The following is a 26,788-nucleotide window of genomic DNA, read 5'->3' on the forward strand; positions in this document are numbered from 1 at the left end:
AAATCTGACACTTTTAATTTCATTGTTTCTGTTGCAGAGGGAATTGTAGCACCTTATGGTCAAACAATTAACATCAACTTTTGAGTTTTCAATACCATTCATTGTGCATTAGTCAGCTCAAGCTGCCATAACAAAATACCATAGCCTAAGTGGCTTGAGCAACAGAAATGTATTCCCCACAGTTCTGAAGATTGGAAGTCCAAGACCAAGGTACCAGAAGGGCTGCTGTCTGGTGAGGGCTCTCTCATTGGGTTGGCGTCTTCTTGTTGAACCCTCATATGTAGAGAGAGAGCAAGTGAGCAAGCTTGTTGGTGTCTCTTCTTATAAGGGCACTAATCCCAGTGGACCAGGGCCCCGCCTTTATGAGCTTATCTACCCCTAATTACCTCCCAAAGGCCTCATCGCCAAATACCATTGCGTTGGGAATTAGGGCTTCGATATATGAATTTGGGGGGGGGCATAATTCAGCCCACAGCACACAGCTAAGGTCTCAGTGGAGTTTAGGTCTTGGCTGAAGCGTGCAAAGAACGTTTCTAAATTGCATTTATTAAAGACAGACTCTTCTATTTCAGTGAGTGGATCTTTTTCACACTCTATTATTCTTATGACATTTGTTAGTATTATTTTATTTTCTTAACAATGAAAATAGTATGTAGAAGATAATTTATAGTTAAAATGTGCCCGAGAATAAAATGATACCTTTAAAAATTTACTTTCACAGAGGTTTTTTTCTAATGCAGAGTCAATTCCTCATTAATAGTTAATGAATTTCTAAATAGCCCAACTTTATATCATATAGAAAAGCTACCCACCATCACTCAGAATAATAAATGTTTCAGCAAACAACACTTTGTGCTAAAGACGTGTTTTAATACAACTTTTCTATATTGGAATTATTATTGCCGTATAGAAGGATTAATTTCTTAACTAGGAAGCTGGAAGGAACAGGTGTTGGTCTATAAGAAAAGCTGTAGACAGCCACTGCAGTAGCCCACACAACACATTCATGCAATCTAAAAAAGAGTAAACTAAAGACTGAAAATATAAAATCATCTTAAAACCCTTTGTTTGAATGATATCGGTGTTTTTTTTATTTACGAAAATGTCTTGGGACATGCTCAAGCCAATTTTTATCTTTTTGTCTACTGTAGGTAGGCTGTTGATAAGGAAGACTGTTTTACTGTTTTTATTTTTAGATTTAAACGGATGTGTACTGTCTTACAATTTTAGAGGCCCATACATTTCTGTAGTGGGTTTTTGTGTAAAGATTGAGTGCTGGGTGTCTAGACGAAGTAGTGTGTCTCTTCGTAGTATCTTTGCTTGCTCGCTTTTGCTATATTAACACATGCATTTTCCTTGTTTATTCTATTTCAGTGTTTATCTGCCGAAGACATTTTTTCCCTTCATGGCTTTTCAAATACCACCCAAGTAACCATCTCAAACTTCTCTGTCATCTGTCCAGCAGTCGTACAGCAACTGAACTTTCACCCTTGCGAGAATCGGCCCAAGCACAAAACAAAACCGAGTCATTCAGAAGGTACTTTGGAAGCGCTTTCTCTCATTTACTTGGAAAGTCACGAAATGAAGTTAACATGCCTCTTTTTCTGCTTTATTACTTTTAATTAATCTGCAAAGAACCCTTGGTAAGATACTTACATTCTGAAAATATTGAGGATGAGAAGAATTATAACTTATTTAAGCTTCGCAAGTTATGTTCTATTTGTGGAGTCAAAATTATAAGTAAGCAATGTATATTTTATGTTGTGCGTATTGGCTCGCACATGAACTGTTTGGCTTATAATTGATCAGTTAATTTTTGTTACCTTTTGCTTATCATATTATTTTAAAACTTGTCAGTTTATTTGCTACTGTCAGTGAAGGGATAGGGAATGAGCATGCTTCTAGATTAAGTCTTAAGGGACCAAGTTTTTACTGTTTTAATTTTCATAGGTGAAAGAAAGTGCCAGCAACTATTTTAAATGTCTATAGTAGTATTGCCGTATGTACTGCATCTTAAAGAAATGATCTACTGCAAGGAAATTTTAAAATAGAAAAAGTATGTGTTTAATACACAGTTCACCTGCTTAAACACTCAGAACAGTACTTTCACTAATCAGATAAACCAGTTGTTCAGGGGGTCTCTTTGACAATTACGTGCAATTTCTTGGTATCTTAAATTTGTTAACTTACCCCAGGTGGGTGTGTTAATTTTGCTTTATTTATTCAATAAACATTTATTGAGCAATATCCCAAGCACTGTTGTGTGCATCGAGGAGTCAGTAATGAACAAGAAGAAAAATACCCTGATCTATTAGGGCTTATAATGTAGTAAGAAGAGAAATAATAAACATTAAACAAACGAACAAATAAATAATGTAGTTTCAGAGTGAAACGTGCTATGAAGAAAATACCGTAGGTAAGGCGCAGAAGGTGACGATGGGTGAGTGTGACTTTAGATAGGTCAGGGAGCCCTCTCTGGTGGAATTCCGTCTGAGCAGAGCCCGGAGTGAGGAGAAGGAGAGGCCCAAGGCTCGGTCTTCCTGGGGGAAGAGCATTCTTGGGGACGGAACAGCCAGCAGAGCTGGAGTAAGGAGCAGCAGGAGGCCGGTGTCTGGAGCCTCCTGAGCAGGGGGGAGGGTGGGAGGAGGTGATTCTTGGAGGGAGATGGAGGCCAGGTGGGGGAGCCTTGTGTGTGTGTGGGGGGGGGGGGGTAAATGGATTGGGGTTTATTCTGACTGTAGTGAGAGGCCACTGGAGGGTTCTGTGCAGGGGACTGCCATGATTTATTCGAATCTGTGAAAGAGTGTTCTACCTGGAGATCATGCCGAAATAGTTTGCCTCTGGGTTGGACGCGGGAAAGGGAAAGATGAGTCAAGGTTTGAGCCAGACAGGTGGGAGGGACGGTTGTCCCATTTCCTGGGAGGGAGAAGCCTGGGGAGGAGCCTTTTGCTGTGGAAGAGGGGAGTGGTGAAGATCAAGACCGTAATTTTTGACATGGTCACTTTGAGCCGTTGACATAAACCCACAAGCGGGGGTGTCCATGAGGTACTGGCGTGCAGGCGTCTGGAGAGGAGATTGCTTCAGAAAAGAGGTCGAGGCTGGAGATTCGCCAGAGTGGAGGGACATATAGATAAAGGGAGGAAAGGGAGGGAAGAAAAGGGAGATTCGGCAAAGAAAGTGCCTGTTTTCCTTACTTTTGGATTCCTTTGTGTACGTACACTTTGATCTCTCTCTATATGAATAACAGGAATAGCAACAATGACAAAAATAACAATGATAATAGCCACTTCTTTCATAGTATTTGCTGTGTGACAGGCACTGTTCCAAGTACTTTGCATATATTAACTCACTCGATCTTCATTCAACTGTATGATGCAGGCACCACTGTTCCCATTTTACAGTGAAGAAAACCAAGGTATGGGGAGTTTAGAGTCATTTGTTCTAAGTTGCACGACTTGTATATGGTAGAGCCAGATTGTACCCAGGCTGTCTTGGCTTCGGAACCTATGTTCTCATTTATATTCTATATTTATAGATACAAAGAATAGAAATCACCAAGCATAATTTATACCATAATTAGCAATTTTGTGAGTAATGATAATTTGAATTTTGAAATAACAGCCATTTTGAACAATTGCTAGTTGTTAGAGCAAATATTTTTGCTGAAGTTATATTTATATTTCTACAAGCCTGTTTAATATACTAACATTTACTGCTAGTATAGTGCAGTAAAAGCAGTGACGCTGAAGTCAGCTTACCGGAGCTCAAATCCCAGCTCTGTAATTGTCCGCTTGTGTTGGGCACATGACTTTAACCTCTTTCTGCCTCAGTTTCCTCATCTGAAATAGTACTTTTCTCATCGGGTTGCTGTGAGGAGTAAACGACTTCACAGTTGTAAAGTGCTTGGAACATTGTCTGGCACAGAGTTAGGCGCTGTATTAGGCCTATTAGTTGGGTCTGTTACATAAATAAAATGTATCTGACTTGTGCAGAATTCTTGGGTACAGGAGATTAGGCTTCAGAAAAAGCAAATCCTCTACTCCCTGCAGGTTAATTACTGATATTCAAAAGTGGTTTTAACCCCAATTGCCTGGGATACTCGATTTCAGGAGTAGCCTCTTACCAGGAGGTCAAAAGCAGGAAGCAAGAGAAAGAATTCTAGGGTCAACACTACAAAGTCATAAAATGGGAAAGTCAACAATTCTAAGTTTTAAAGGATCAGAAAGGCACTGAATGTTTGGACAGAGGACCCAATAAAAAGACAAATGCCTCTTAGGGTGCATATTATCTTAGGAATTGAAATGGGGCTGGAGTGGGATGGGACAGGGTGGGAGAAGACATGAAAAATTTTCTGGGGAATTAGGGAAACTAGTGGAGTACTTGTTATTACCTAAGATGTTTAATTTGGCCATATACTGCCTTTTTTTTTTGAGACAGGGTTTTGCTTTGTCACCCTGGCTAGAGTGCAATGGCATTGTCGTAGCTTATTGCAGCCTCAAACTCCTGGGCTGAAGTGATCCTCCTGCCTCACCCTCCCGAGTAGTTGAGACTACAGGCACGTGCCACCATGCCCGGCTAATTTTTCTGTTTTTTGTAGAGACTGGGTCTCATTCTATATTACCTTTTTGATGTGATATCTAAATTGTTTTATTTTAGTGCAGCTGCGTGATTATTTAATATCTCTGTGCCTCAGTTACCTCATCTGTATAATGGATATAGTGAGAGTAGTACCTTCTTATGGAATTGCTAGGAATATCAGACGAGTTAATGTGTGTAAATGCCTAGAATAGTGCCCGGCCCAGATTGAAAAGAATATGTCTCTGTTCTTCTTATATATGTGTTCGTAGGTTCACCCCATTCCCTGGCCCCTGTGTAATCCTACTCTTTTCCCACAAAGAAATGACTCTTAAAATAATTAAATACACTTGATTCTTGATATAACTGTTCATTTCATAAAGAGTCAAGTCTTAACTCATCCAAGGTAATAAAAAAAAAACAAAAAGCAATCCCAGGGGGTCATGATATAAGAATTTTATGAAGACACTTCAGAGGGCAGACAAAATAATCTAATTTCCCAGAGACCTCGTATTTTGTTATTTTTGAAGTTGCCTTTCAGGTGTTTTATAAAATCATATTGATAAGTGCAGTAAACTGATGGTAAATTAAATTCTCTAGGAGATAAATTAATTACATTTTAGCAGTAATTGGATGGTTCAAAATTGCCTTATTTTTTTTGATGAGGTCACAGAATAGTGTTTATTTCAAACAACAGTTAAGAATAATAGAATTTCGTCCGAGGCATTCTTGAAGGTCGTATTGTCCAGCTCTGTAATACAAGCAGTGGTTAAAGCACAAGCTCCGGAGAGGTTGAGTGGCTGCCTGTAGGTACAACACCTGAGGCGGGGCGGGAACACAGGGCTCCTGCTTCCTAGTGTGTTGTTCTTTTCACTGTGTAGGTGAACTAAGTGAGCTGAAATTTATATGATGATCTACTTACTAACTTTTAAAGAAATAATAATAAACAACATTTATTGAAGACTTGCTATATTTCGAGGGCAGCATTGATTGGTTCTATTTTATTCTTGTATAAACTTTATGAAATGGAGTTTAAATATGAGAAAACTGAAGCTTATTGAAGTCAAAGAACCAACCCCTGATGGCAGTAAAGGGGAGAGCTGGGATTCAGATACAAATCCTTCAGCTCCAGAGTTCGCGCCATCAGCCGCCATTCTCTGCAGCTCTGCGTTTGAGTGGGGCCGGGTAGAAATTCAACTCAGGGTGGTTTGCAGATTTGTAAAATGGGGATCATGACAGAACCATATTTTCCCATCTGTAAAATGGGAATAATAATAGTACCTATTTCATAGGGTTGTTGTGAAAATTAAATGAGTTAAAATAGAATAGAGATGAAATTCTCAGAACAATCTTAACACAGAGTGGGCATTCAATAAATGTTAGCTATGTCACTAAACACCTTAGAAATTTATTGAAGATCTTTCAGAGCTCACATAGAAGTAGAGGGGACCCTCTCCGAAACAGATCATCAGAGGAAGTCCCATGTGTAGATGAAGAGGTCCGAGGAATATTTTCATGCCAATTTATTCTTTGGTGCCCCAGTTGAGTGGAAAAGTGGATCATTTTTTTTGAATAATATTCCATTAGTAGCAATACAAGAAAGGGAGACTGTGCATTCTGCCTAGAACGTGATGATCTGCACCCCCACGGTCCCCTAGTTGTGCACCAGGGCAAGGAAGGTTAGAAAGATGGAATGAGAAGATGGGTTGGTATCTTTTTTCTTTTGACAGAGTTCTGAGCTGCACCTTGAAACGGGACCTTCATTAATTCATTCAGCAAGGAATGTGTGCTACTTGCTGGGCAATTTTCTAGGCATTTGGCATGAGTAAAACATAGCCCCTCTTACATGATATGATGCAGACAAACGCATAAGTGATAAAATTACTGCAGCACACAAGAAATGGTAAGCGGACCAATCAGCTTTAAACAAAGAGCTGTGGGAATCGTGATGAGGGAGTAACTGCTATCTAGAGGAGCCAGGAAGCTTCCTAGAGGAAATCTCGGAGTTGGCTTGGAGAGCCACGTATGAGTCTCGCAGGCAGTGAGGATAGAAGGGTGTTTCTAGACGGAACCAAAGGCGTGAAAGGATGCTCAGCGGGGAAAACACTGGGTCTGGGTAGAGGCCATATCGAGAAGGGGCAAATAACTCTGGAGAGGTTGTGTGGGATCAGCTTGTACATGTTTGTCACCTGAATGAGTGTGCGTGGGCTGGGGATGGGACAGAAGATTGTGTGTGTTAAGGGAATGTCCATGTGGATGTCGCACGAAGGTGTGGGATTGAGAACTTTCTCCAAGTGGAAGTCCGAGGGGAGTAGGTCGTATTGTTTCAGACGATAAGGTGATAAATGGGGACGAGGTGGGCCGCCCGATGACTTTGTAGGGCATGGGCAGGATCTGAAACTCCAGGAGACCGTCTGGAGAAGATAAAGTCATCGTGGTCAATGCTGTGATGATTCTCGTGGTGACATAGCACTATTTATTATCTGTCCTTTTCATTTGGTGCTTAGCGCAAGCTACTTCGTTCCACTGTATGTGTGTGTGTGTGTGTGTGTGTGTGTGTGTGTGTGCATACACATGTTCCCAGCTCCTAAAGCAGAAGGTCGCAAGCTCTTTGTTGGCGGTAACCGTGATGTGGTCCAATCCTAGGCTTAATAAACATTTGAAAAGTTAGTTTATTTGTAGACAGAATTGCTTGGGCTGAGAATAATAGTGACGAATCTTGTATTAATGAAGTATGATTCAGGATAAAATTTTTACAGCGTTGTAAAAATACAATACTTGGGCTTTTTAAAAATTAGATTACTTCGGACTTGGGGGGGGCAAGGGCGACAGACGTAACCTAAACATCTGTACCCCCATGATATACTGAAGTAAAAAATAAATAAATAAAAATTAGATTACCTGTACAGGAGTAATGAAGCATATTGCTAAAAAAAAGTGGGCCAGCCTGGCAGGGTTTGCAATCTGGCTTTCTATCCACGTGACCTGGGCAGCGTATTTGGACACCATATGCTTTGGTTTCTTTAACCACAGGAAGGAAGTAAGAGTCGTGCTCATCTCTCGGGGTTTTGTGAGGATCGAAGTGCTGGTCCGCGGTGATTGCGCAGCCGGTGCCTGGCACGTGGCGACCGCTCGCTGGGTGGGAGGTGTCACTAGTGAGCTCCACCGACGGTGCCGATGAGGAAAGCGGCCCAGCATTTAAAGATGTTCTCTGGATATTTAAAGGTCTGACAACGCAGAGGCGGCTTTCCCGTCTTCCACAGTGTGCTTTGCGCCCAGCGTGCGGGGCCACAGGCAAAGCCATGTGCTGTGCGGTGCCCAGGGCCATACTGCGTTTCAGCCGCCCTGCCGGAGGGGGCTGTCCTGGGTGTGTCACACCTGCATTACCGTTTTGTCTCTAAACCAACTGCTCTAGGATCAAGAGGGGGAGGTTGAGACCCAAAGGCAATAGATCACACATGCCATTAGCTCTAGAGCTTAAGATGACATTCATTCGTTTACTCTAAGCAACACTTACTGAGTACCTGCTGGATACCAGGCGCTGCGTATAGAGAGATGAAAGATGTACGACCCCTTTCTGTCACCAGCATCTCCTCCGCGTAGGACGTTTCGCAGTCCGTGCTTGGCAGGGCCAGCCGTGCGGTGCAGCCACTCCCTCCGTGCCCGTGTGCTCACTTCCTGAGGCGACCGTAGGGCCCAGGAGGCCCCAGCTGGGGGCCCGAGGTGCCGCCTAATCCCAGGAGGTGCTGTCCTCAGGAAAGTGATCCGACAAGCTCTGCGTCGGCTGCGTGGTCACCTTGGAGCTAACCCACCCTGACCCATCTCCACGCCTGCGCTCTGCCACCATCTCATTCCTTGTCGCTGGAGCTCACATGGCCTCTGGATCCCTCCCGAAGCCTGAGTTTTAAACTAGACCTTGAGCCACAGGGGAAACTAGGTGGCTTGGCGCCTTGGACCTCAGACTGTTTGTCACTGTTCTAGGTGACAAATTCCCTGTAAACTGTAAAACTCTTTAATCCCATGATGATGATTTAGGGCTGATGAAAGCATAGGCAGTATTGCTATTTACGCAGCATTATTAATGCTTACTGTACTACGTTGATAGTCTCGGTTTTCTATGTAATTTTCACTGAGAAGATTTTGTTGTTCTAAAGAAGATATCCGTTTGAAGCTTTTAAAGATGCTTTTAAGCGTGTTTCAAGCTTCGTTTGGCCCTTTTGCTCGGATTGATTTCTTCTCTCCCCTCCCTCTCACCCACAGTTTGGGGATACGGATTCCTGTCGGTGACAATTATTAATCTGGCGTCTCTCCTCGGATTGGTTTTGACTCCGTTGATAAAGAAATCTTATTTCCCAAAGATTTTGACCTATTTTGTGGGGCTGGCTATTGGGACTCTTTTTTCAAACGCAATTTTCCAACTTATTCCAGAGGTAAGGATGTTGGCCGTTTGTTTCTGTGAATAATTGTTTCTTTTGAGTGTCTTAGCACTTTGTACATTTATAGCCTCCATAATTCTCACAGCATTTTATGGTCTGGTTTCTAGCGTTCTGGCTAAGAGAGAGCTGAATCACAGCTACTGTAGAGGCTCGTCCCAAGCTGCAGTGGATCTCAGTGTCAGAGACAAAATTAGCATTCCAGGATGCCAGCTGCCAGGACGTGCTCAGACAGTTCGAGGGCACCTGTGAAGGCCTTAGAACTTTATTCTGCCTTGCAGTTGGCAAATTTAATCTTTCTACACACTGTTTCATTATTCATTTATTTTTTCTAAAGGGCATGCAGTGTTAAATTTACTGCAAATGTCTAATGCAAATTTATAATTTATTTAAGATACAGCACCAAATTCCCTCGTATATCTACTACAGCTAGAGAAGACTAGAGGGTAAACGAGAGTGTGGTTGACAAATCTTTTCATTTTTTTTTGACTGTGGAAAAAAAATCAATTGAAGGTTAATAAATAGCAACTTATTTTTTTTCTTTTGATAAATGCATCATTGATCTGACATTGACTACAGGCCCTATTCAATTAAAATAATATGTGTGCTTGAGTTCAAATACACATTGTAGCCGTATATGGAGGAGAAACAGGGGAAGGAAAATAAGCGAGAGGAAAAGAGAGGGGACGCTGAAGAGCAGGGAAAAGAGAAGGAGGTAGTAACAGGAGGAAGCCACAAAGGGGAACTGGAGAAATCTGTCCACGCATAGACGCTGTCCGTCTGTCCACAGTGCACACACAAAGAGGGAGAGACGAGCCCCAGAGGGAAAATAGTATCTCAGGAGTTCCACCCTTATCTCATAATTTTTATAAAATTATAACTAAAGCTTCTTTCAGTTTTCAAGCTATGTATGAAAATGAGGGTACAATTTTTTAGAGCTGTAGATTTGTTATTATTATCATCATTTGGTCTAGAAGGGGCCTGGGAGAATATCTACTTCAAACCCTCAACTGTAGAGATGAAAAAAAATGAAAATGACTTGATGATAGCCATACAATTGGCTAGTAACAAAGGTAGAATGACCATACTGATTTTCTGGTTAAAAAACCATAGTATATTAAATGTGTGTGATATATTTAATATAATACAATATTATATGTATATGTAGTTATTATCTCATCTGCTTCGTGGGTCAAATTAAATTAAACAAACTGATATTACATATGGGTTGGAGATGCTACATCTATGATTTTAAGGTTTTCCATTTTATTGGAAATGTAGCAATATAAAAAATCTGTCTTTGTGATAATCTCTCAAATTTCCATAGAGAGTTATTTATTTTTTTTGGCAAAATTCTTTTCCTTTTGTTGTTTTATTTTTATAACCTCGGTGTTAGGTCAATGGTGCAGGTATTTTTACACCATTTTTGCACTGTATAAACAGGTACGGGGAAGTTGCTCAAATGAAGAAGTGGCCACGAGGTCTCTTCTGAGGCAGACGTAGGGCAGGAACCCAGACGTCCTCTTTGCTGCTTCAGAGGGGAGATTTTCAGTGCGTGGAATGGTGTAAAGTTGCAGTTTTTCACATATTACTCTCTCCTCCTATTTTATCTGTTTTTTAAGTTTTCTTTCTTGTCTGTTAGGGATACCTTGACTGTTCGTAACTTCAAACTCTAACTCTTGTTTTTTGTCCTTTAAACAAAGGATTATTTCATTCTTTGTGTGTGTGTGTGTGTGTGTGTGTGTGTGAGAGAGAGAGAGAGAGAGAGAGATTGGGGGCAATTTTCACTCTTTTCTTTGTTGTTCTTGGGCCTAGTTCTTGGTTTATTTACCTTTTTAGGACTTACCAGGATTCTCTAGGTACAAGAGGATCTCTCTTGGGAAAACACTAACCCAAGTGGCCTGCCATATTTGCTTTAAAAGTTTGACTCTGGATATCATGGGCAAATGTATTACTTTTAGAGAACGTAGGTAATCGTCTCGTTGATCTTCATTGCCTAGACCTAATATTGTCTTCCAAAGATGGGAATCAGTTCTGCGTCTTTGGTGTTGAAAGTTTACTCTTTGAAGGCAAATATTGCTGTAAGTGTGCTGTAATAGTTAGGCAATTGTAAGATCCTATGCTGGCTTTATTTCAGGGGATTTCTTCTGGTTATAAGATTTCTATGACATCTCATACAATTTGCTTACTCAAATTTCAGAGTTTTTGTTTTGTGATTTTGGCAGGTAAATTTCTAATGTTACCTGTATGTGAAGATGGACTTAGAATTTTGGCGAAAATTGTATACTGAGAAATTATGGTATTATTTTCCAGAAATCAAGTTATACTACTTGTTTTTACTTGAATTGCTTTTTCTTTCCTCCCTCAGGCATTTGGATTTAATCCCCAAATTGACAACTATGTTGAGAAGGCAGCTGCTGTGTTTGGTGGATTTTACTTACTTTTCTTTTTTGAAAGAATGCTTAAGATGTTATTGAAGACATATGGTGAGGTAATTTAAACATTTGATGTTTTACCCCTAAAGCTACTTTATATAGGCAAATACAGGCAGGAATTTTATTCTTAGAATTATATGAACAGTCCAGTTATTAGACTTGTGAATATGAGAAGAAAGAAAAGAGTCAATATCTTGACAAGCATTAGAGAAATACTTGATTCGTGTTGTAGAATTTGGAACAAGTACTAACAATTTAATGGTGAAGAACAAATGCGCATAATTTGTATTCCATTTATATTCATCAGAATAAGAAAGTACATGTACCCTAACATGAAAAAACAGAAACAACAGAATCTAATAAATGAAAATACATTTAAAGAGAGAGAAAATTTATAAATCTAAAAAGATTTCATTACATAAAGAATAGACATAAAAATTTTCTGAGTGAAAAGCAGTAAACTCTATTTTCTTGTCTGTATGAGCGATGTTTTTTTTTTTCTTCTTACAACCTCTTCACCCTTTTTTTGTTTTCCCATGTAGAATGATCATACCCACTTCCATACTGATGACTTTGGTCCTCAAGAAAAAGCCCGTCAACCTAAAACCTTACCTGGTCTCAATGGTGTCACGTGCTACGCAAATCCTGCTGTCACAGAGCCTAACGGACACACCCACTTTGACAGTGTCAGTGTGGTGTCTCTGCAGGTATATGCTGACCCCCTTCTCCCTTCACCATACTGCCCTCTTTGGACCGTGTAACAACTGCTGTGCACGCAGCCAAGTGAGCATTTCGTACATTTAAGTATGTCAGACTCATTCCTGTGGATGTTGGCTAAGTGTGTTCTTTTCCCTCTTTCCCTCTGAACAAGTGAATTAAGTCAGAAACTGTGGAGCATGGGGTCTGGGGCTTCATTATTCTCTGTGATAGTCACCATACAAGAGTCTCTCACTTAGATTTATACAATAATATGTAGCAAAATTAATTCACAGCATTTATTTTATTTTATAATTCTTTCAAGGTCCAAAATCAAAGAATCTTTGGAGTAATTTTGGAACTGTAAGAAGAAAGAAGATTTGTAAGCTATTAAAATTGTGTTTATTAATTAAATGACTTAGAACTCGTATCTGCATATTCTAGATAATATTATTAATAAGTACCATTTCTTTAGCAAGTATTATATGCCAGGTACTATGCTAGGTACTTAATTGTTTGATCTCATTTTCTTATTATAATAACTGCCCATTGTAGGGATGATTTCCTATGTATTAGAACTATTTTGATTTCCAGTGTTGGGAATCAGACTCAAATTACATATGTACAAAGAGTTTATTGGAGAGATACTGGGATGTCTCATGGAACAGCCAAGCTACAGGAGGAACGAGAAAACATGATTGGTCATGTGCTTCTCTCTATGTGATTAAGGAAAATCTCAAGTGTATTTGAAAAGACAGTTTTGTGTTAGCACTAAGAGGAAATTAGTTTATGTAATATAATGAATTTCAGCCAAGATTTTGCAAAGATATGGAGATGTTCAAATAGACAATTATTTATAATAATTATACCTAACATTTATTAAATGCTCAAGGACCACGCCTAGAATGTTAGATGAATTACCTCTTTGATCCTCATAATAACCTAGGGGACAAGTTCTGTTATATTTAGGAGACAATAGCTTAGAGAGTTTAAATAACAAACCCAAGGACACACAGCTCCTAAATGGCAAAGCTTGGACCAGTACCCAGGCCGTCTGATGCTGAAGCCTGTGTTCTCAGAAACTTTGCTGTGCTGCCTCCCTCATGTCATTGCTCTACTAGAAACAAGATGACAACATTAACTCTTAGTAAATATGAATTTTTGTAGCAGGAGAAAGATAATTTGCCCAAGGATATTGTTTTCTATGGATATACTTTAATGCAGGGCACAGCAGAGAGAACCTAGAGAATGATCGTTAAAACCTTGCCTCACACTATGTGTCTACGTTCCAGTTGCCTGATGCAAGCTTTTGGCAAATACTCGATCACAGTGAAATGGTGGCTGAACTCTGACAAGTGATTCAAGTGGTGCCGATCAGCTGCGTTGCTGACTTAAACATCGATTGATAATTCTTCAGACACTATAAGATAGAGGGATACTCTGTCATGAGATTTGGAACCTAACATGAATTCTTGCTCCTATGGAAGGTCCTTCGACATTTCCCAGAGTTAACAGGATAACCTTAGGCAGGGCCACACTTCCATGGAGGAGCTTTGAACCTGGTCCAACCTTGACCGAGATCTCCACTGGGACCCCAAGTCCTGTCACACAAAGCATGGAAGAGATATAGTTTGGGATTTGAAATATTTAAGGGGCTGACGACCTTCTTGACCATAGTAGAACCTCAGTGTGAATTCTCCTGATTTCAGGAAGGCTCCTTCTTACGAAACTTCCAGGGAAAGCTAGCTTCTAAAGGTACCTTGAGTATCAGAATGAGCTGATAGGAAATTTACATTTAGACAGGAGAATGTTTGCGAAAGGTTCTAGCTTTTGTAAGAGGCTAAAATATCTTTTGTCATAATTAACAAATAAACTGAACTGCTCAAAAGTTTTATTTAAAGTTTTAAGGCTCCTGGGTTAGCATTATCTATGGCCGGAAGACAGGTCTGCAGTGGATCTAAGCACCAGGACAAAGATGGAGTCCCCAATATGATCCTATTTTACATAATTTAGAAATATAGTCAGAAGGCTGTTTTTACTCCGCTGCTCACAGGGAGTGCTGGCATACTGGCTTTCGCTCATTTACTCAATAAAACTTGGTCGAGTATCTGCTCATTCTAAGCGCTGGGGATTCAGAACCAAACAAATTCTAGTAGAGTTTACAGTTTATTCAGTGGAAACAACATAGAAACAAGCAAAGCTAGAAAATATCAGATAGCAATAATACTTGGATGGAAACAAAACACTGTGATGTCAGAGTGATGTGTGGGTTCTTCTTTTGATTGTCTGGTCAGGAAAAGTCCCTCAAAAGGTCAGCAGACAACTGCATAATGAGAAAGAACCAACCCTGCAGCTATCCGGGAAAAGAATCTATAAAGGCTTTGAGAATAACCAAACAGGTCACATCAGAGGGAACCGGATTCTAGACGGTTCTGGACTCCCCACATCAGCACGGAGAGTGGCACGGTTCCTTCAGTATTCCAAATGGGAACAACTGGAATTGTAAACCCGGGAAAGCTACCCATCTGGTGAGAGGGTGGAGCGGAGCTGGGATTCTGGGGACACACTCGCAGGCACAGGAGGTGAGCTGAAGAGAGCAGGGCAGGCGCGTGTCCGGGGGGCGGCCGTGCATCAGGCCCCGAGACGGGGCGTACACATAGTCCCGACACTGATTTCTTATGGGGACTGTTTTCTTGCCATTTTGCTTAGAAGTATAGTCTCAAATAGAGACTTAAACAAATGGAACAACAGACTGCTATTTTCAGTTTTCTTTATATTGCTCAAAAAATGGAAAGAAGTGAAATTTAAGAAATAATGTAAAGGCCTGGATATTGCTTTAAGAGAGTAGGTATTGCAATGTAAGCGATCGTAATTTCTTCTAATATTTTATATTATAAAGATTAACCTAGGTGATCCCATTAAAGTGATTCATAGTAAAATCCATGGTTCTTTTGAGTCCAAGTGTGGCTTTAAGGCTTTTGTTGACAGTTCCGCTTGCTACTGCTTCAACAAAGTTATTCCAAATCGAAAATAATAAGGAGCTATCTAAAAATTACAGCGAGTTAAGGAAGGGGGAGTCTAATTTGGCATTACTATCAATAGAACGCAAGTTATGTGAAAACATAGATTATAACAGCATGCTTCTTGATTTTGCAGAAATAGAGGAAGATAAAGAAATACTGTAGAATAATTAAAACGTATAACTGGCTGGGCGCGGTGGCTCACGCCTGTAATCCTAGCTCTCTGGGAGGCCGAGGCGGGTGGATTGTTTGAGCTCAGGAGTTCGAAACCAGCCTGAGCAAGAGCGAGACCCCGTCTCTACTAAAAATAGAAAGAAATTAATTGGACAACTAAAAATATATAGAAAAAATTAGCCGGGCATGGTGGTGCATGCCTGTAGTCCCAGCTACTTGGGAGGCTGAGGCAGGAGGATCGCTTGAGCCCAGGAGTTTGAGGTTGCTGTGAGCTAGGCTGACGCCACGGCACTCACTCTAGCCAAGGCAACAGACTGAGACTGCCTCAAAAAAACAAAACAAACAAAAAAAACGTATAACTTAGGGATGTCTTTATTATTCATCCAAACAATTCTGGCTCATCACAGAATACTCAGATGTGCACTAATATTTAAATTTACTAGTCTTTGGTGTTCTGTCTGTATTCAGTCATATAAAAACCATAGCTTTCCACATTTTGATTTTGTCGTCATAGAAGCATATTTAATTGCAGTTGGAGGATATCTTATTTAGCAGTTAGCTTGACTGTAACTTTTAAATATTTAGACAAAATGATTTAAGGTTTCCTTAGTACCTTTGCTTCAGACCCAGTGAATGTGAAGCACAGTGGTCCGTGGCACCCGCGTGCCTGTCCGGACAGGCATGTTTTGGGGACAGTGAGGATAATGGGAGGAAACGAGGAAATGGGCAAGGAGAGTGCAAGATTCTGTTTCTTCAGTTACTCGGTTGTCGCTGCTGGCTGATGGGTCACGCCGCACCTGTGACGTGGCTTTGCTTTTTCCCTCTGACTTTCCTGTCTGGCCACGTGCAGGAGTCATTTCAGCATCTACGCAGCCAGGCGGGGCTTTCTCTCCAGCCCACAGCCTTGGGAGGACGTCCTTTGCTGGGTTTCCATTGCTGGGGAGCGTCGGGTGCTTTGGGGACTGTGTTAGCTCCTCAAGGCCGCTAGAGGGACCCTCCAGCTCATTCCTCCGGCAGGAGGACTCCGTCTCTCCTTTATGAAATAATCTCTCGTGCTTTCGTTTAAAAGTAGATGCTAGTAAATATAAAGCGATATGATCCACTTATTTTTATAATAAAAGAGAAATTAATGACAGCAATTTTTAGAAGGTGACTATTGTGAATTTTAAGTTTAAAATTGAGGCGTAACGAAGTAGAATTTAGCTGCAAAGCGTGATGATGTTAGGGAGACTGACTTTGTCAATGATATGAAACGATACTGTACGAATACAATGATGACAGTTTTGAGGTGTTTGGGTCTTTATGAGAGTTTAAATACACATAATTCATTCAACAAATATTTATCGAGGACCTAACATATATACTTGGCATTTTTGTGTGTACTGGGAATATACATCAATGGGACCGAATAGACAAACTCTCTGCCCTTCTGTAACATAACTGCAGTGATATACATTTTGCATAGGAAAATGGAAAGCATTCCTTTTTTTCAAGGATGAGATACAGAAAACTGATTGGAAGCACTGGGCGTATACGTGTGTGGGGCTTGTGTGCGGGTCTTCGCGGAGGTTGGTTTCTCTCCGTTCTCGCGTGGAGGTGGAAAGAAGGGTGGCGTGTACCACTGGCTGCCTAGTGGGAGGCGGAGTGGGAACAGAAGGGGGCTGGAGCACTGGGAATATTTGACCCAATACCGCTGTCTTTTTCTTTTTTTCATCCTTGCATTTTTCTTTTTCACATGGACGAGTTTAAGGGGTACAAGTGCAGCTTTGTTGCATGGACATATTGCACAGTGCTGAAGTCTGGGTTTTAAGTGTAACCGTCATCTGAATAGTGTACGTTGTACCTGTTACGTAATTTCTCACCTCTTACCCCTCTCCCACCTTCCCCACGTGAGTCTCCGGTGTCTACCATTCCACTCTCTGTCTACAGGTGCACATTATTTAGCGCCCACTTATAAGTGAGCACATGCGGTGTTTGACTTTCTCATTTTGAGTTGTTTCAGTTAAGATAATGGCCTCCAGTTCCATCCATGTTGCTGCAAAAGACATGATTTCATCCTTTTTATGGCTGAATGGTATTCCATCGTGTGTGTGTGTGTGTGTGTGTGTGTGTGCGCGTGCGCCGCATTTTCTTTATGCAGTCATTTGTTGATGGACACTTAGGTTGTTTCCGTATCTTTGCTGTTGTGAACGATGCTGCGGTAAACACGTGAGTACAGGCGTCTTTTTGGTACAAGGACTTCTTTTCTTTGAATACCCGTCTTGAGTACTGCACTTCACGGCAGCCTGCGGCGTGCTCTGCAGCCTTGAATTGAGGGTCTCCCTGGTTCACTTTGGCCCGGGGTGACTCTGCGGTCATCATTTTGGGTGGCTGTCTTGCTGCCTTGGCCTGAGAGGAAGGATTTGAGGTTTTGATTGTTTCCTATGTGGCCTCGCACCCACTTCTCTTGTTTTTAGTTCCACTCTTTACCTGTGGCCTTCAGGAGTGCTCGGTGCCTCCGGTCCCTGAGCTTTCTGAGCTTCTGGGGCCCATGTCACTTTGCTTCTTGTTGACTTGTTTCCTGTGTGAAGTCAGTCAGAACTCATCTTCCTCTTTTCATTGTCAAAAATAAATATCCCAGTGCTGTCTTATTGTCTTCCATTCTTTCTGTCCTTGGGGCTCTATGACTTTTATAAAGAAATAGTTTTCTCTATAAAGAAATAGTTTTTTCTATAAAGAAATAGTTTCAAGAGCGACTAGAGATAAATATGTATGTCTAGGCTGCCTTATTTCACCAAAAGCCTGTTTGCTATTTTAAACCATATTGTTTTTGAACATCACAAGATTGAAAAACAGAAATCAGTTGATTTCCTATATGTGGTTATACTAAAATTAATTAAGATGGAAAATAACACAGATAATAGAATTACATAACAAGTGGTTTTCGTTGGTCTTGGTGGACTGGTACTTTCAGAAAAGCCACAGCCAGAGGCCACCGTGTGTGAGGAGAGCAGCGAGGCAGCCACCGGGGCCCGTCTTTATTGGCGGTGGCGTTTGCTCTCACTGGATCCATCTCGACGACGTTCCCCTGCCCTGGACCAGCCGTTTTGTCTGGATTTGCTCTAGATGCTGCTCAAATCCTGAAGGTTGGTGTCTGAATCCACTCCGAATTCAGCCCATGCTTTGCTGATACCAACTACGCTTGTATTCATCTCTAGTTAACACCTTTTCACATTTCCAAGAGAAACTGCTCTAAAATTTTTTTTATTACTGCACAAAATCCTCACTCCTGACTCTTCTTGATGCAGTCAGGGAGGTGGGTCGCTGTTTGGGATCTCTGTGAACTGTGCTGTCTCCCCTCATCTGTGATGTCCTGGAAACGGCCCCAGGTCCCCATCTCCTCTCCGCTGTCTCTTTTGTGGCAGAATTTGGTTCCTTTCTTTTTTTAAGTCCAGTCGCTCGAAGTCTGTGGTCCTCAGTCCCCGCACTGCGGCTGGGACCTGTCGGTGGCCTGTTAGGACCCGGGCCACACACCCTGTCCCCGCTTCCCCGCTTTGTGGAAATTGGCTTCCCTGAAACGGTCCTGGGCGCCAGAAATGCTGGGGCCGCTGCCGTCGATGTTCTCGTCTTTTCCGCAGCGTCTTTGATTTTCAGTTCTCTTTCCTGGTCCCTCTTTCTCCCTGTGCATACACACATTCTCCATCTCTTCCACCGCAAGGAGTTCTCTGCTCCCATCTGCTGTTCCCCGAGCTTTCTCAAGCCCTTTTCCCTGCCCTGGCCAACTTCCTGAAAGACGGGCCAATTCCGAGCTAACACCGTGGGTCAGACATTTTCTTAAGTGCTTTACACACATTCATCGAATCCTCACGGTAACAGCCCTCTGGGGGAAGTGCAGTCATTATTTCCATTTTACAGATGTGGAGACTGATGCACAGAGAAGTCAGGTAACTTACCCGAGGTCACACAGGCGCAAAGTGAGGATTTAACCCAGAGCCGTCTGTGTGGCTCACGTCTCTCTCGCACCGTGTGGCTGTTCTTTCTGTTTGTTAGCTGGTCTCACGTGCTCCCTTCTCTTCTTCGTTATCTCCTCAAATGCTCAATCATGCGTAATTTTTAAACTCGCTGCCTGTTCTGTGAACTTTCTTTTTGGATGGTACAAGTGATTTTTCCAGGCAGCATGCTGCATTCTTAAACCTAATGCTCTCTTTCTTTCCGACCAGTCCTACAGGGTAGCACGTATGTGAGTGCCCGTCCTCGTCTAAATGCAGACACATAAAGGCAGGTGTCTTTCACTGTAACTCATTACCCCTGTAGAAATTCCTCACTAGGTGGTTTTGGCGACACAGTGCTGTCCTTGTTCCGTCGCCACGTGGCTGCGACATTCCTCGTGCTGTCTCTGGATCTCCTTTTTCTTGCAGGGCGGCCGGCGTGGAGGAGGAGCAAGGGCTTTGGAGTTAGACGGGCCAGTGCTCTCATCTTAGCAATAAAATACGCTGTGCGATTGGAAGGAAATGAATCAGCGTTTCTGAATCTTCATTTGCATATCTGTTAAATGAGGAGCAAACGTGCATAACTTACTGAATGTTTGTGAAAATTAGATAATTTGTTATGGATCAACTGTCGCGTTGTGTCTGACACATTGTGCACATGCGATAAATACACATCTTCCTCTTCTAGTCACCAGATTTTTCCTTCTCTTAGTTTTTATCATAATCATATCGTCAAGTCCTGTCACTGCATCTCTCGCTCCTCTGGGAATAACTTCCAGATATCTGTGCTTCACTGCGTACAGATCATTGTTATACGACGGCTTCTTAGGTGTGCGAATCTATTTGTGTATATTCCTTCTAGAATAGAATAACACAATGAAAAGATAAAATATACAAAAATCCCATGCTTTCTCATCTCTATTATTTACCTTTATTACAATTTTGAATACTTTTCCTAGAAAGTAATGCTGGATTTTTAAAACATGTAGGTCATTTACTAATGAAGTCAACCTTCTGAGTGCAAATGCCCGCAAGCCTGCCATTGACCTGTCAGGCAGATTAGGAGAATCTGGAACACTGACTCTCACTTAATGGAACAGAACTTTAAAGTCAATTTAATTTGCCATTTGGATGATGATTTATCGGCTTTGCACCGCAGAGTCTCTGTCAGAGCCTTGAAATATCAGCGAGAGCAACCTGCCGAGAAAGGGAAACCTCCGTTAAGAATTACTTTTGCTTTCCAGATAGAAGCATGTCCTAGACACGTAAATTTGGCAAAAGCATTTTATTTGATACCTAATGTCAGGAGGGATTTAGGGTTGTCTGTTGTGACTTCTTATATTAGCTAATCATCTGGCCAGCTAGCACATCCCATTGTTGTTCTCATACAGGGAGCGTCACCACTGAAACAGAAAGTTCATGAAGAAAATGTTGGCACTGCCTACTCGTAGGTCTGCTCTTATAATCAAATAAGATTATGTATACAGAAGCGCTTTGAAAGATACCCAAATCTGTATTATTCAGTCAATTTGAAGGACAGACACTTGCTTATGGGTCTCAGCCAGGGACGGCTTTGCTGTCCATATGAAAAAGTAACATTTCAGTTAATCCTCTGATAAACACTTAAATGGTTAATGCTTTTGTGGAGTTTATAATATTAATCTATTGATATGTGCTTTCAGGTCCCTGTAGGCATAATTAAAATGCTACGGAGTTTTGAGTTCTGGGTATAACCTATAGACTTTTAGGTTTTTCTTTTCCCTTTGTGTATAGCCATATATATACATGTATATGATATATGTATATATACACACATATTTTTGTTGAATAAATAAATACATTGAAGTAAAAAAGAAAAGAAAGGAAAATTGTTCAAAGACAAGATATTCCAAGAGAGCTCATCTCTATGTCCCTAGAAATTGTGGGACAAGTTCTGACTAATTTCTATCTCACGTATTGTTTACCTAACAATCTCTAAAATTTCATCCAGAGAATATTACTCAAATGGGCAGAAAGCTTTGGAGAGAGTTATCAGGATAAGACTGCAGAGACTTCTTGGTTTCCAACTTGATTTACAAAATGCAAAGAAAGAAAGAAAACAGTGGATCTATTAATATTTGATGGTGGGAAAGAAGGAAAGACAAATTTGACAGAAGTTCCTGTTGGTGTTGATCGGTCTTGGCAGGAGTTGGTCTGCTGGGGTTGAAAGCCCCAAAATGAGTGGATGAGCCTGGGTTACAGGAAGAAATCATGGTGGCATCGGCAGAAATGCGGCAGCCAGGAAGAAAGCCCTGGAAGGGTGGGGAGAGATGGAAAGATGATTGAATTTTCCCCAGATGAATGTTTTTATTGAGGCAAAGCATGCATACAGAGAAGTGCACAGCCATCATTGCAGAGCTCTGTCAATGTTTACAAAGTGAACCCGCCCATATCACCCCCAGTCAGCCCACGAAACAGATTGTCACCAGCAATTCAGAAGCCACCTTGGTGCCCTTCCAAAGGCAACTGGTACTATGGCTTCTAACATTATACATATTTTTCATAGAGCATGTAATCTTTTGTATCTGCCGCCTTTTGCCTAGTTTTTTATTTGAGAAATTCATTTTTGCTGTTGCCTGTGATAGTGATTCATGCATTTTCATTGTTTTAGGGTGTTCCTTCATATGCACGTACCCCATCAGTATCATTATCATGAATTTGATCTTGCCATATCTATTCATGCTTTTATATTTTTATTATGCATCTGTAGATACATAAATGATATATTGCATTATTATGTTTTGAAACCATGTAAAAAAGATGTAATACTGAACATTTTATTGTGCAACTCATTTTTCTTTTGCCCACATGTTAGTACTTATGGTTCTAATTCATTTGTTCTAACTGTGTGATCTTACTACATATTCATCCATTTTCCTGACGATAATTATTTTTTTCCAGGTTTTGCTATAAAAAGGCTGCCATGTACATTCTGCTACGTGTCTCATTGTGCCCATGGATGAGAGTTTGTCTAGGATGGCCGCGGGGGCGCTAATCGTGTGTCAGGCAGAACAATTCTTAGTGTGCAGGTGTCCTGTGCATTGTGGGATATTAAACATCATGTTTTTTTCTTTTCTCTTAAGCTTAGCACACAGTACCATTCTACAGGCACAGAAGAGAAATTAATTTATTATACATAATGGATACCTTTGGGTCTTAGGGCTTAATTGTCTTGCTGAACCTCTGTGAAAAAGTTTAGGCTTATATAGCCATTAATAGATGTGAGAGAAATGGGCTATAGAGTATGCATGTATTTAATTTTACTTGAATAACAACAAATTGATCTCCAGACTATTATGCTTTTTCTCCATATCTTTAGCAATACTTGGAAATTTCCGACTTAAAAATTATTGCCACTTCAGTGAGATTGAAATCCTTTTGTGATTTGTCTTTGTATATTTCTGATTACTAGTGCAGTCGAGCATCTTAATGTTTCCTGTTCATCTGCTTCACACATTTTTAGTTGAGTTGTCTTTTTTCTTAATGATTTATGTTAGAGAAAAACTTATTCTCACACTTTTTAAAACAGTGAGGAAGACCTTATTCCAGATTGCAATAGGGTTTGACTCTATGGCAGCAGAGGAGGGAGATTGGGCTCAACTGCAGATATAGCAAAGACCTTTGGGCTCTTATAGCCAATGAGCAGATGAGGGGATCTGCGGATGGAAAATTACTACGATGAGACATCAAAGGTAGGGGGATTCTTCCTATACCACCTTGACAGGATTCTTGGTGAAAGCAGGCCAGGGTGATCATATATCACCTGGGGGATGGTGGGGAATGAGGAATTTGATTGGATACTGAGAGCGATCAGATATCAAGGGTGGGGCAATTCTTGCCAAACTGACTTAGCAAGATTCTTGCTACAGCTGGACTCTGCAAGGATGGGCATGGAGCCCAATGTGTAGGTCTAGTTGAGACGAGGCTCAGAGGACTGAACTGAAGTTTGGTCAAGGAGAGAGTCTTTGTCATTTTGTAGGAGTTTTACATGTATTCTGATGCTAATATTCATTGATTAGAGGGGTTACAAATCGATCTTCCAGCTCTGTGATTTCTATTTTAACTTCGTTTATATTATTTTATGAAATTTTTAATTTTAATGTGGTCAACTATATCAATACTTTTCTGCAAGGTGTCTGCTCTCAGACTTACTTAAGAAATCTTTCTTAAAAAAAATAAAGCAAGATTTTCTTCCATATTTTCTTCTGAAAGTTTTAAGTTTAATTTTTCATGTGTAATTTATTTTTGTGTAAGGATCCAGTTTTTTTCTGTATAGTTAAGCAGTTATTCTAGCTCTTACATTGAACACACCATTTTATCCCTGTCGCGTATCAACTTTCTGTATACTAGTGTGTCTGTATCTGGACTTTTTATTCTCTTTCACTTGTCTATTTTTAAGAAAATCCTTGTGCTAAGACCAAACTGCCTTAATCATACAGTTTTTAGTAAGTATTTAGTCTCTTAAGACAAGGCTCTTCACCTTGTTTTTTTCACTAAACATTATCTTTGTCCTTCCATTTCAATATCATTTTGGTGATTTTTATTGACATTTCATTGAACTTAGAGATTAATTGAGGGATGGCTGACATCTTTATGACATTTCAGATTTTCTTTGTTTTGTAATTTACTACATAAATGTCTTTAAAAAATCCTGTTAGATTTCTTCCTGATTACTTTGTAGCGTTTTGGGTATCATAAGTTTTTTTCCTCCTACTATATTTTCTAATTGATTATTACTGTTACTTAAGAGCATAGTGATTAGTATATTGATTTAGTGTATTGATCTGGTATTTTGCAGTATTGCTGAATTCTCCTAGTATTATGTTTTATCTGTTTACTTTTTGGATTTTTTTATGTAGACATCAAAGAGCAAATAACACAATTTTTCATTCTTTCTAATTGTTGTGACTCTTATTTTTCTTGTCTCATTACATTGGCAAGGACACACAGAAGCAGTGATAGCTGGTGTATTGTCTTGTTTCTGACTTTGATGAGGATGTTTTTAAGTTCAGTAGGTTACTTTCTTTAGTTTTCTTTTTTAACAAATAGCCTTAATCCGATTAAGAAGCTTCCCTTATATTTAGAATTTGCTAAGCATTTTTCTCAGCGTTGAATCTTATTGCTATTTTTTTTCTTTTTCTATACCATAGCTAAGTATAGGTAATCTATACTTGGCTAATTTTTCTACTTTTTGAATTCAGGAGGCTTAAAGCAGGGTGAAAAACTAAATGAAGAAATAAGTGCATCTTCTCACAAAATCTGTGTGATTTCTGAATTACAGCATTATTCATTAGGTGTTAATTGATTAGTAACGTGAAAATCGGAGTAACTTAGCTTCGTCAAAAGAACTTGAGTTAGATAGATGTGAGCTTAAATCTGACTCTGACAGCTAGGCAAGTCATTTTACTTTTCCAGAACTCATTTTCTTCATTTGTAAATTGGCAAAATATCTACCAGGCAGGATTATTACGAAGATTAAAGGCGAGACTTTAGTGCTGAATAAGAGTAGGTATGTAGTGAATATTAAATCTTATTATTACTGCGACTATACATACGACCACACATCACCGTCATATTCCTGAGAAGTGATGGGGGTTAAGTGAAAACAACAACATTGAACATTATGTGCGGACTCAGAGCCACAAAGTCCTCTGTTTCGATGGCAGAATATTGAGCAGTTCTTGAAAGAGCCGGAGACTTGGTACAAAGTTGTGAGATCACATGGCAGGTTTATAACATGTCAGTTGGAAGAAAGAAAGAATTTTGTGCAGCGGGTTTTTGTGAAGGCACGGTGGGGAACATTTTGAAGATTCAAAAACAGATGGATTACGTCAGCGCAGGAGCAATTCATAGCCAAGAGTTATATTGACGAAGGCTTCCAGGATGGACTAGGAGAACAGGGCTTCCGTGGCAATTTGTAGAGAACAGAAAAACCAAATAGCAAAGAAAACAAAGGATATGAAGGCAATTGGATTAAATTTTTAAAAAGTAATTAACTAATTGACAAATAATTATATGTATTTATGGGGTTCACTGTAATGTTTTGATATTTTTATATATTGTAGAAAGATTAAATCAAGCTAATTAACTACCCCTCACCCTACTTATCTTTTTTTTTTGTGGTGAGAACATTTAAAATGTAGTCTTTTAGCAATTTTGAAGTATACAATATATTATCATTAACTATAATCACCATGCTGTGTCATAGAGCTCTAAAACTTATTTTTCCTTTCTAACTAGAACTTTTTACCCTTTGACCAACATCTCTCCTTCCCCACGGCCAAGCCTAGAGTAACAACCGTTCTACTCTCTGTTTCTATGAGCTTGATGTTTTTAGTTTCCACATATGAGTAAGATCGTGCAGGATTTGTTTCCGTGCCTGGCTTAACATCCTCTGGCTCATCCAGAGGTCGGTGTAGCGGTGAGAGCATACACAGCATTTATCGATTGAGTTCGCCATCTTGTATGGGTGCCGTCATGGTGCCCCCAAACATTGCAGTAGGAGTATGAGGATCACTGACCATAGATCACCGTAATACATATAATAATAATGAAAAATTTGAAATATTGTGAGAGTTACCAAAACGTGACACAGAGACACAAAGGGAACACGTGCTGTTGGAAAAATGGTGCCAATAGACTTGCTCCCTCCAGGGTTGCCACGAACCTTCAATTTGTAAAAATCACAGTATCTGTAAGGCACAACAAACCGAAGTACAAGAAAAGGAAGTATGCCTGTACCTGTCACCCCTGAATGACTAGTAGCAGTGGTAATATTGGCGGCAGTTGGTGGCATGGTGGAGGTGGTGACTATCATATGTGGGGAATGTACTCAGACTTTACAAATATTATTCATCTACAACTTCGTAGGTGAGATTATCTCCATTTTACAGACGAGAAAGCCGAGTTGCAGAGAGGCTTAACATTAGAGTCAGGGTTTGAACTTACATCTGTCACACTCAAAGGTCTTACAACAAAGCTAAATTGCTTTCTGATTTGCATGCTTCTCATCAGTTAAAATGACTACTGAGTATAAATTTCATTTTTGTGAAAAAAATGCTCATTTACTTAACAAGAGCTTTTTGAGCTTCTGCCATGTACTTGGCATTCCTTAAAGGTACTTAAGGACAAGTAGAAATTGTTATCGTGCAGTGTGATAAGTGCTGCGCCCAAGGTCCTGTGCCGAGCGAGGCGTGGCACGCACTGGGGTGGGGGTGATGCCAGTGAAGTGGTGCTGGGAGCTTTGCTGAGAAGGTGGTGCTTGCGTCCATCCTGAAGGCTGCGTAGGAGGTTACTAGGTTAATACGATTGGGCAAAACTCTAACTTAGATGCAAAGGATACTTCCAATTAATATGTTTAAACATGTGGCCTTTTCTAATTTTGAAAAAGTTAAGAAAGTGTCTTTATGGAAAAATGGTTTTTAATCACATCATTCCCCTGGAAAGCT

The 26,788-nt window shown here is 40.4% G+C and overlaps 1 protein-coding gene across 2 annotated transcripts in view; it reads left to right on the forward strand.

Annotated features, from left to right (window-relative positions):
- The window catches only part of SLC39A8 (solute carrier family 39 (zinc transporter), member 8), a 73,883-nt gene that overhangs the window by 25,808 nt on the left and 21,287 nt on the right, over window positions 1-26,788 (forward strand). For both annotated transcript variants that reach the window (XM_012655383.1, XM_012655382.1), the window contains exons 3-6: window positions 1,375-1,537; window positions 8,836-9,005; window positions 11,377-11,499; window positions 11,986-12,150. In XM_012655383.1, coding sequence (XP_012510837.1) covers window positions 1,375-1,537; window positions 8,836-9,005; window positions 11,377-11,499; window positions 11,986-12,150 — 621 coding nt within the window. The remainder of the gene's footprint in view (window positions 1-1,374; window positions 1,538-8,835; window positions 9,006-11,376; window positions 11,500-11,985; window positions 12,151-26,788) is intronic.

This window comes from Propithecus coquereli, unplaced genomic scaffold, assembly GCF_000956105.1.
Source record: "Propithecus coquereli isolate 6110/MARCELLA unplaced genomic scaffold, Pcoq_1.0 Scaffold475, whole genome shotgun sequence".
Classification (NCBI taxonomy): domain Eukaryota; kingdom Metazoa; phylum Chordata; class Mammalia; order Primates; family Indriidae; genus Propithecus; species Propithecus coquereli.